The sequence below is a fragment of the Sciurus carolinensis genome, chromosome 10, assembly GCF_902686445.1.
Source record: "Sciurus carolinensis chromosome 10, mSciCar1.2, whole genome shotgun sequence".
NCBI lineage: Eukaryota > Metazoa > Chordata > Mammalia > Rodentia > Sciuridae > Sciurus > Sciurus carolinensis.
In genome coordinates, this window is record NC_062222.1 from 74704595 (window position 1) to 74716609 (window position 12015).

Below are 12015 nucleotides of genomic sequence, written 5' to 3' on the forward strand. Positions count from 1 at the left end.
AGAGGAGCGGGGCGGCAGCACCGACGCCGCCGCAGCTCCTGCCCGCCGCGCGCTCGCCGCGTCCCCGGCTCACACGCAGTCCGAGCGGCGGCGCCGGCGGCCCTGTGCCCTAGCTGCGCAGGGTGCGCACCACTCGTGTTGGCTGAGCTGACCTGCGCTCGGCTCGGGCGCCGCAGGCGGCTGGGGAGGGCGGCGTGGGAGAGGACGCTGAGACGCAGGGGCGGCCGCGCAGAGGTGACAAGCTGCGCACCTGGAAAGTTACCCGGCTGTCTGGTGAGGTTCTCTGCCTGGGGGGATTGGGCACCTGGACTAGTGCGGAGATAACGCGTGTGCATGTTGTGCGTGCGCTGCGCGGTGTGCGCTTGGTTCCACACCCAACCGGTTTTTTGCTCGTGCTGTTTGCGTGTGGACGTGTACACGCGTTGCGTTCACTCGGTGTGGCAGCGGTCGTTCTGTGTGGCAGCTCGGTGTGGAGCTCGGTGTGGCAATAACAGCCTTCGCTGTTGCTTGAGGCTGGGGGCTTGCGGTGCTGTCAGGTTGCTTTGCTTTCCTGAGCTCTTGGTAGCTCCTAGGAGACAAGCACTCAGGCAAGGACTTCATTCCAAGTCCTTGTAAACTTGTGTGGGTGTCCTGTGACACTCTCGCCACCGGCGCCGTTAGGCACTTCCACATCTCTGTATTTCCTGGTGAAGGAAAAACAAAAGCAAACAGAAGAAAGGTTCAAGTATGAGAAGAACCATAGTGCAAATGCATAGCAGGTTGGGTCCAGAGTTGAGAATAGAAACAAGTCAGGCAGAATAGTTAGGTAGAAAGGATAATGCTCAGATGCCTTCGTTTCCTGAGCATCATGTTGTTCCTAGGGACATTTTTTGTTCTTAAATAAAGGACGAGAGCAACATACACCTGCTCCCTGCCACACCCCCATACATACTGTTCCTTAGGAATTGTGTCTTCTCTTTGCAAGTTTCTATTTAACTCATGGAGAAGGCGATCATCCCACAGAACATGCAGCAGCTGTTGCCAGTATTCCTGTTTAGTTTTGCACAGGAAGGTATGAGCTGATATGGTGGAGAATTCTCTGTAGAAAATTAGGGACTGTCCTCTCCTTTGGAATGCTGTGTAACTAAGAATAAGTGATATTCAAAGATGATGCTCAGTAACTGTATCCCATTTCCACAGCCCTTTTGTTTTTTCTTTTGGTTCTAGGGTGTGAACTCAGGGGGCTTAACCACTGAGCCACATCCACAGCCCTTTTTTATTTTTTATTTTGAAACTGTTTCTAAGTTGCTTAGGGTCTTGTTAATCCCTGGGGTTACAGGCATTCACCACTGAGCCTGACAGGAATGTTCCCCTTTTGCATGAAATGTTGAACTCCAATACTCTGAAATCACTAGAAGAGAGACTAATGGGAATTCACATCACAGTGAAGGCATGTGTTGCCTACATATTGCGCAAGTACTGTTAATCCCATATTATCTGGCTTCCTTTGAGTTATTTTCCTATCAGTTATCCCTTCTTCTCCTATGTTTTAATTTTTTCTGATTTCAGTGATTTGTTATCCTGTGCTTATAAATACTCTCATTTCTAAAAATCCTACATATGAACCGTGATACCATCTTTAAGTCCCTACTCAGCATCAGCTGTTTCTATGGTCCTTTGTAACAGTGTCTATCCTCACTATTTTGATAAAGGCTAAATTCAGTACTTTCCCCTCTGATCTCATTTCCTTTGACATGGATGGGGTTTGAGTGGCAGGCTGCTCACCTCTTGAAAATCTTGTTTCCCTGTCCTCCATTATCCTTCACTTGGCTCTCTTACTTTCATAGATGTTTCTTCTCCTTCACTGTTGTTTGCTTCACTTTCTTTCCCACAAATAATATTCATAGGTTTTACTAATATGTTCAGACACAGCAGTAGAGGCCATCCTTTCTTTTTTCCCTGGGTGATTTCATCTGCTACTAGAACTTCAAGTGTTCTATGGAACAGTCCCTTACCTTGACTTTCATCTTTGAATCTTGGTAGATATTCCCACCTTGACGACCCACAGGCATCTCAATTTCAACATCTATAAATACAGATCTGTTACTGTCTCCGTAAGGCGTGTTCATTCTCCTGCCTGCGGTCAGTGTCATGGTGGCTTGCCCACAGATGTACTCTATATGTCATGTTTGAATGAGGGAATGAAAGATGTAGTGGAAAGTGCTACCTTCCTTCAAAATTTCCAAGATCAAAACATTGGAATCATTTTGTCTTCCTTTAGGTGCACATCCATTTATTTACCATAAGAGACTCAACCCTGCAGTGTTCCTCCTATCCTCTTCTTTGGATATTAAATCCTCTAGATCCTTTCCCACTTTAACCAAAGCAAGAGCTGCTTCTTACACATCTCGTAGTTTTCTTTCCAACCTCATATAGACTCAGACACTCTTCCTGTCCTCATTACCAAGTCTCCAGGGCACTTCGTCAGCTTCAGCTTCCACATGTGTCAATTGCTACATAATTTTAGCTTCTCCATTTAAAAGTTTTTTTCTAGTTTCTATTTATTACTGCTTACTGAACTTCTCTACCTTAAATTTCAGTAGGTCCCTGAAACTGAGCATGGCCAAAATTAAACTAGAGTCACATTCCTGAACACTGCACCTCATTTTGGTTAATGACATCACCTCTAACTAACCCATATACCACAATATAAACTTGCAAATCCTTCTTGTCTTTCTTCCTACCACCACTCAAATTCCTTGAGCTATCTCTGACCCACTCCTATAGAACTACATTTCTGTGTGTTTCCTATTTATCTGTCAGTGTAGCTCCTCAAAATAACTGAATGGAATGCTACCAAATTTGGCAGGCAAAATGTAGGATATGTGACATTCATAAAACTCACTGTGAACATTCTGCTGGGAGGACACTTCAAAGATAACGTGGGGGCTGGCTGAAACTTTTGTACAATAAGTTCATATGTTTGTGTGTCAAGAGAAAATTTTTCTCCATATCAGGATAATGTGGACAGAGGAAACAAGCATAGATTGAAAACTCAGTCTCAGGTCAATAGTCACAAGTCATATGGACAGATGATTTTAATTGTGGCATTGATATAGAATTTAGATGTTTTACAAGGACAACTGTTTTCATTTCAGTTTTGGGTCAGGGATTTATAAGTTCAATGATGATTAATTATTTTCTAAAAGAACTGTGGTGAGACAAACTAATGCTAACACCACACTGATATGCATTAGTTTCATATGTGCTTAGAATTTTATTTAGAAAGATGGTATAATTCACTCCTCCAATTTCAAGCTAAACAGCTCACATCACAAAGAAGGATCTAATGTGCTTTATGATTTATTGGAAAGAGGAAACTGCAGTTACCTGTAGCCATAACTTGAAATGAACATGAAATCCTTCTGATTACAATGGAGATGGTCCTTGTTTCCCCAGTTCAGGATGATCAAGTCGTTAGAATAGGGTTAAGACTCTGAACTGGTCTTAGTCCTGTACTTACCACCTCTTCCTTGATTGGTACAATGGCCTCACAGTCTTATTTCCTCTAAGCTATTTCACTCCATTCCATAATTATTTCCAAGAAAATTATCTTCTAAAGGGCAGATCTGACCATATAACTTGAAAAAAAGAAACTTGGCTTACACTAAAATCCAGATCTCATAACATGGCATATGAAGTTTTAGTGTCTCACTCTAGTGTCTTGCTTTTTTAGCTTCATTACTCATCACTTTCCTTCCACCCATCGTGTATTTTACCCTGTTCCCTGAATGTGCCATCAGCTTTCTTATACTCATTTTTTAGTACATGTTCTTTTTTTAATTAATAGACTTTCTATTTTAAAGTAGTCTTAGTTTTATAAAAAAATTTGCTGAAAAGTACATAGAGTACATATATTCTCCCTCCACCAGTTTCCCCTGTTCTTAACATCTTGTAACAATGTGGTATATTTGTTATGATGGGTGAACCAATGTTGACATATTATTATTATTAACTAAAGTGCATAGCTTATATTAGAGTTTATTCCTTGTAATGTATTCCATGGAGTTTTGACAAGCATGTAATGACATATGGTTACCTTCACAGTGTTACACAAAAGAGTTTCACTGTCCTGAACATGCATTTTTTTCCATCTATTCATTCCTCCTTCCTTTTCCCAGCCTTTTGACAACTTGTGATGTTTTTACTGCTTCTTAAGTTTTGTATTTCCCAGAATGCCATATAGTTGAAATCAGACAGTATGGAGGGTTTCAAATTGGTCTTTAAATTTCTAGTTATTGGCATTTAAATTTCCTTCCTATCTTCTCATTGGTTGATATACTTTTTATTATTATATAATATTCCACTGTATGGATGTACCACTGTTTGTTTATTCCTTAAACCACACGAAGGTCATGGTTGCTTCCAAGTGTCAGCAATTATGAATGAAACTGCTATAAACCTTCATATGCGGGTTTTGGTGAAGACATGCACTTATTATCAGTTGAATAAAAACCAAGAAGCAGGATTAGCTTTGTAAGAAGCTGCCATCTTGCCTTCTGAAGTGGCTTTATCATTTTACATTCCCACTAGCAGTGAATGAGAGTTTCTGCTGCTGCATATCTTTGCCAGCATTTGATGCTGTTGGTGTTTGGGATTTTAACCATTCTAATTTGTGTATAGTAGTATCTCATTGTTCATTTAATTTTCAAATTCCTTCATGGCATATGATGTTGAGCATCTTTTCATATGCTTATTTGCCATTTGTGAAGCTTTGGTGAAGTGTCTGCTCAGATAATTTGTCCATTTTTCAGTTGAGTTTTAATTGTTGAGTGTTTAGGATTTCTCTTATGTTTGATATGTGTTTTCCAAGTGCTTTCTTCCAGTCTGTAGCTTCTTGCTTTATCTTCTTAATTAATTTTTTGAAGAGAAATTTTTAATTTTAATAAATTCCAAATTATTAATTTCTCTTTTTCTGAATTATTCTTTTAGTGTTTTTTTTTTTTTTTTTTTAACCTAAAACATCATCGCTAAACCCAAACTCATCTAGATTTTGTCCTACGTCTTTTAGGACTCTTATAGCTTTGTGTGTTAGGTTTAGGTCTGTAATCTACTTTTACAAAATTTTTGTGAAAGATGTAAAACGTCCCTCTAGATTTTTTTTTGGAGGGGTGCAATATGGATGTCTAGTTTTTCCAGTACCATTTCTTAAAGACTACTCTTTCTTTACTGATTTGCTTTTGCTTCTTTGTCGGGTCACTGTATAGTCTGAGTCTGTTTCTGGGCCTTGGTTCTGTCTGATTGATGTACTTACCTGCTTCACCAGATCCTTTACAGTCACTTTCACTTTTCATACTGCTTTGGCTATTGTAGTTTATACTAAGTATCAAAGTTAGGTAGAGTGGATTCTTTGACTTTGTTCTCCTGTAAAGTTGTGTTGATGGAGTACATTTTTGATCAACAAGTTTTTCTACTAAGATACATTATTTTGGAGGGTACATCATATTATTAATAATAATAGCAGTGTCCAATATTAATTAAACAAATACCATATGCCAGATGTTGTGCTCAGTTCTTATAACCCTCTAACAACCCTAAATGATTTGCAACATTATTTTATCTGTCTGTGCATCTACCTGTGTGTCTCTCTTCTGTTACTGGCATGAAGCCCAGTATCTTGCCCCAGTGTATAGGAACATGAAGTCAAAGTGCCTGCCTGCACTGGGTACTGGCTCCATAGGCTTAGTCAGCACTGTACCAACTCCCGTATTTACAGATAAACAAGTAGCTACATGCATACATAAACCAGTGTGTGCATATGAGTGTATTTATATCAGACTCCAGATGGGTAGAGAAAGAAACAGATATTATTTAAATCAGAGCCAGGATTGTGGTTTCAAACTACTTTAGTGCTGGAGGAAAAACAGACATGGAAACTCAGTTCCTCCCCCATCTACTGTCAGGCATGAATGGGAGGGCAAAGGTCTTCCACAGGTGCTATGACTTTCCATGTATCTCCTTTTACCATTTGGTGGATGGCATGTACTAAATGGTGAGCAAATTAATGTGATAATGAAATTTTGCAATACTACACAGTTTTGGTCTGTTCAGGCTACCTGTCACTACTCACTCTATTCCCCTCTCTCATTCCTGTCTGCCGAGGGCTACTCCCTTCCCAGTGAACCAAGTTTCTTTGTTACCTCCAAAGATAATTAGGTGGAACTGGGCATGGTGGAGCACACCTCTAAGCCCAGTGACTCTGGAGTCTGAGGCAGGATAGCAAGTTCCAGTCCAGCCTGAGCAACTTAGCAAGACCATGTCTCAAACTAAAAATTAAAAAGTACTAGGGATTTGACTGAGTGGTTAAGTGCTCCTGGATTCACTGCCCAGTACCAGAAAGAAAGAAAAAGGGAAAAAGATAATTAGATGGGTCTTTTTTGATTTAAGAAGTTCATAGCACTGTATGAAAGTAAGTAGAGGCTGTTCCATGAAGGAATGCAAAGTCCACCGAGTTCTTGCAGTTCCAGAACTGGCTCTGTGTCATTCAAAATGTTTTTTAGACTCTGTTTTTCGATTGGTCTTGTTTCCTAGGCTGTTGATATAGAATGGCTTCTTTTCACAGTGGAAGATGCAATCCGGCCAGAGTCAAATTCCTCCTCCCCTAAAAGGGTGTTTGAATCGTTAATGATTTCTTGGTTGGAAGGCATCTAGTTTATTAGACTTCTGCCCCACCCGGAAATGATCACCATGGTCTCTTCTCACTCCAGGGCATTAATGCCCATCTAGAGAACTGTTCTTTTCTTGATGTCTACTAGCTGTCAGGATTTGCACCAAGAACTTTACAAATGCAATCTTCATAATAACTCTATGAGATGGATTCAAGTATATCCATTTTATAGAAAAGAAGACTATATCGAAGATTCCAAATAATATATAGAAGGTTGGGAGAGGGCAGATTGTTTTCTAACCCTGAGTAGCCCGACTCTGTTCTCATATTGAATTTGAATCTTCATCTCTAAAGCCATTTCTTGTTGCATCATATACTGCCTTCTGAATGTAAGAATGATTTTAATAATCTGTAGTTGCTAGATTGATGAAGCAGCATGCTGACGTTCAATTCACCTTGTGGCTAGCAATCCATATTTGAGAAATATCTTATGTGAGTGACTGATACAGGAAACAGAGTGAATCTAATTAGATTTTATGAAGCCAGAGACTTGAAACCTTGGCTTCAGGGACAACAGAATTTAAGCAGGTAGACTAAATAAGAACTCAGACTAGTATTGAGCCACTTAGTAATTTACTTATCTCAAATTAGTGACGGGAAAGATGAGTTAGCTACTCTCATTTCACCCCTCTTTGAAATTCTAAATAGCTTGAAAGATTTGTACAGCTTCCAAACTGACTTCATTAAAACCAGAGAATAGTTGGTGTTTGGGGAGAATTTAACACCCTCTACCTAATTGTGCTTCAGGTTTGTAAAGTTATTGGATTGGCACAGATTGTTTTTAATGTTATTCATAGAGAAAAAATGATTCTAAGCCTTTTCATATTTAGGATGCTAGAATTGTTTTCTCTGTCAAGTTTGACTGTAAATCCATAAAAGGATATGCCCTGATACAGCATATGACACTTAGTTAGATCTTAGTAAACAATTGTGCCATGAATAAAGAATGGGTTGTTAGTTTAATATTAAATTTAAATGTGTTTATGCTTGCTTTCGTTTTTTACACGGCATTTCCATTGTCTTCCTGTCCCTCCTTGATCTAAGAATGCTCATCTAAAAGATGGCTCACTGCTGCATGTTCAAAATTTGTGCAAATGTTAATGTAAGATACCTTTGAGAGCACCTTTTCTATGTCTGTAATTTAGAATCTCAATTAAGTTTATTCTCATGTCCCAGTCTCACATCTTCTGATTGATTATTCAAGATTCAAGTATATTCAGGGCCATTTCTTTGAATTCTGGTTTCCTCAACCTTCTTATATATTTTTTAATACATAAGAATAGTAAATTCTGCCAAGTGAACAAAAACTTAAAGGTTGAACTTGTCACATCTCTACAACATATTGAGGCAAGTCTCTGCAAGTTAATGCTTTCAATAACTATTTGAAACCCAGATTGTATGAGGAATATCCCAGTGTTGCACTATTACTTTTATAAATACATTTGTTTTTGGTTTGTACCATCTATTTTACAATACTTGCATTGGTTATTTGATTGTATCTGTTTGAAACTTAGAGGCTGTGTTATATCTTTACATCTATATTTTTCTAGGGCAGTAAGTCTAAGCATTTCATTTCTATTGAAATTTGAAATTTGGAGGGGGAGAGGGGCAAGAATATGTAGGAAGCTTCAAAGTTTTATTTGTCTTCTTATTTTAGATAACCAACAGTGATTCAGGTTTAGTTTATAAGTGTTACAATGCTTCTTGGGTACGGCTTTCAAAAATTTCAGATACAGAAAGTATGAAGTTTAAACAGGTAAAGGTTCAAACCTAAAAATGTTTAAACTTATGGTAATTCATCAGAGCATTATTTCCTGAACTTCATCTGTTTGCATTATACTTTTTTGATTTTGTTCATATGTGCTTATTACCTACAGATGATTTATTTTTATTTTCATTGAATTGGCTTAGAAAACCTAAAATAACTAATTTAGCCTCCACTGAAGTAACATAAATTTGTAATGCCAATAGTTTATATTTCTAATAACTGTTAAAATAAATACATAGTTACTGAACTAAAAAAAAAAAATCTCAAGCAATTAAAATCATCCCTCATAACCCCTGATTTTCCTATCATATTGAGACTCACTGGATTAGTGCTTGCTTTGGGGCCCACACTGAGCACATTCTTGGTGGCAGAAGAGAACCTGACACCATAGGTCATCATTTTTTGGACAACCCAACTTCAGGACAGAAAGTAAAGGATATAGAAGAATCTTCATGCCTCTGTTTCCTTCTAGGGATCACAATCCAGAAGTTGTTAACAGTGATCATTATTATTATTATTATTACTATTATTACTACTACTATTTGGTACTAGGGATTGAACCCAAGGACACTTAACCACTGAGCCACATCCCCAACCCTTTTTTGTATCTTGTTTAGAGATAGGGTGTCACTGAGTTGCTTGGGGTCTTGCTAAGTTGCTGAGACTGGCTTTGTTTTTGTGATCCTCCTGCCTCAGCCTCCTAGCTGCTGGGATTATAGGTGTGTGCCATTATCACTAACAAATCCTCCCCTTGTGAGGAAAGCAGATGCATTGTATTCTAAATTAAGGGAAATCTTTTTACTATAGCCACTTAGGGAGCTTCCAGACTTGTGACATTCCTAAGCCTCTGTCTCTGTGGCTGCTTCTTTGCATCTTATCTTTGCCATGCTGACATCCAAATTACAGCATTGTTGTGAAACTTCTGACAACTGTGCAGAGAGAAAATCCAAAGAGAACAGCAGATAATCCAAGTTGCTTGTTTAAAATGCTTAGATGCCATACTTGTGCTTGCAAAGGAATGGGGAAGAATGAAACCAAATGTCAACTCCTCTTCATGGAAGGATAAAGGAAATCAATCACTAACTTCCCTTCTGGATGCATGGGTACATTTATTGCTCATCGAATGATGATGACTGCTATGTGTTTCTATTTATGAAACAGAATGAGACGGGGTAGTGGGGACTGTTGGAGAATGAAACCCCACTTGGTCATTCCTGATTCTGTGTCTCGTCTCAGGTCCCTGAGCAACATGGGAAATGGTTCAGTGAAACCCAAACATTCAAAGCATCCAGATGGCCACTCTTGGAACCTCAGCACTGATGCCCTGCGGAGCAAGGTGACGGAACTGGAGAGAGAGCTGAGGAGGAAGGATGCTGAGATTCAAGAGCGGGAGTACCATTTGAAGGAGCTGCGGGAACAACTGTCGAAACAGACTGTGGCCATTGCTGAGCTCACGGAGGAGCTCCAGAACAAGTGCATCCAGCTGAACAAGCTTCAGGATGTGGTGCATATGCAGGGAGGAAGCCCACTGCAGGCATCTCTGGATAAAGTGCCTCTTGAGGTCCACCGGAAGACCTCGGGACTGGTCTCTCTCCATAGCAGAAGGGGAGCAAAGGCCGGGGTGTCTGCCGAGCCAACAACCCGAACCTATGACCTCAACAAGCCCCCTGAGTTTTCCTTTGAGAAAGCAAGAGTAAGAAAAGACTCCAGGTAAGAAGTCCCATGCCCTTTTAACTTGGTTGGCCTTAATGTTAAGAAAGACTAGAGTGGTAAGTATGAAGGCTCCTGAATGGTGACGATCATGTAAACTCTCAGATATGGGGATACAAGGGATTCTCAAATGGTTTTGTTTTGCAAAAGTATCTCTCATTAAGCAGAACTTTTCTTTGAAGCAGAAATTGCACTTTATGTGGACTTCGTGTGTACACATGAATACAGACATAATGAGTTTCTGAGTTAACTAAAAGTGCTGTCCATTATCTTGCAAACCCTGGATGATTAAGTAGGTAGGTTTAGGATGTCTACACTTCTTCTTTTTCTAGAGTAGACATACAAATGTACACAAATCAAAATGAAATATCAATATGTATAGCAAAAACCACTTCTTAAGTAGTTAGTTAGTCCGCAGCATCATGCTGGAGGCTCAAAGGAGGCTGACTTCATTCGCTCCAGTTTATGTTGAGCACTGTTCTCTGCCAGCCACTGTGTTGACTGCTTACAATAAATATTTCCAGATCCTTTTTTGTGGGGGAGATTGTACACCCAGAAACAAATAAGAGATGTATAATGTATAATGGCTGGTGTAAAGGATGAGGGGGAAAGAAGGGAAGGAGGAAAGAGGAGCAGGATTATCATGAAGGCCTGGCTGAGGCAATGACCTTGAGCTGAGATCTGAAGGTCAAAAACAAGCCAAGACTAAGTGGAAAGACCATTTAGGAAGAGGGAACAATTAAAATCTAGAATTCATTTTAAAATTTAGAATTTTTTCTCTTTAAAAATTTTTAATTGGAGGGCGGCGGGGGGAAGAGAAGAATGAAGGAACTTTGGATGGTGTAGAGGAAAATGGGGTGGGGGTGGTAGGGGACAGATAGATAGTAGAATGAAACAGACAGTATTACCCTATATATATGTATGATTACATGAATGGCGTGAATATACATCGTGTACAACTATAGAAATGAAAGGCTGTACCCCATTTGTGTACAATGAATCAAAATGTGTCTGTAAAAATAAAAAATATTTTAATAAAAAAAGTAAAAAATAAAATTTTTAATTAACATAATTATACATACTTATGGGGTACAGTGTGATATGTCAACATGTATACAGCATGTATACGTGATTAGCATTTCGATTTCTTTATCATTTATTTATGTTTGGAGCAAAAATTAGAAGTTTTAAAAGAGCATATAAATATTTATCACAACAATCTTATGTGTATATGAATATTTATATGTGTGTATATATTTTTTTCTGGCTTAATTTTGGTTTTCCTGACCAGGAGAGACTGATTACAGATATGAGTTAGGAATCCCTTTTTTCATGATTTTTATAAAAGTAAATATTTATTAATTGAAATGAGATCTTTTGCCTTGATATTGCCTTGGCTTAGCCTGCATCACTGCTGCAAAATGCAAGAGCTGTGAAATTAAATCAAATTTTAATTTATTCATAGACACATAATATAAATCAGGGTAAAGCTTTAAGCTTAAGCAAATAAAAGATTAATTTTGACAACAAAATTACAAAGGGAGGTTTAACTCATCAGTTTGTTGACAGTAGTATGTGGCATATATGAAATGATTGATAAATATTTGTTAAGGAAACTAGTCACACTGGATTATTAATCATAATACTCTGTGGCCAAAAGAAATATGATTAATATAAGGTTTCTGGAAAGTTTTATTAGGTCAAATGTTTTATTATTCATTTGTTTAGAAAGATCTTATGTACTCTTCTTTAAAAGTAATACTTATTTTTAATGATATGAATTCAGAAATTTGAGCTGTCACAAACTTGTATTTGTTTTTCAAAATTGACT

The 12015-nt window shown here is 38.5% G+C and overlaps 1 protein-coding gene across 1 annotated transcript in view; it reads left to right on the plus strand.

Annotated features, from left to right (window-relative positions):
• Positions 1-206: 206 nt before the first annotated feature.
• The window catches only part of Prkg2 (protein kinase cGMP-dependent 2), a 95910-nt gene continuing 84101 nt past the window's right edge, over positions 207-12015 (plus strand). The window contains exons 1-2 of the mRNA XM_047566699.1: positions 207-273; positions 9711-10184. Of these exons, the coding sequence (XP_047422655.1) occupies positions 9724-10184 (461 nt within the window). The 5' untranslated portion in view covers positions 207-273; positions 9711-9723. The remainder of the gene's footprint in view (positions 274-9710; positions 10185-12015) is intronic.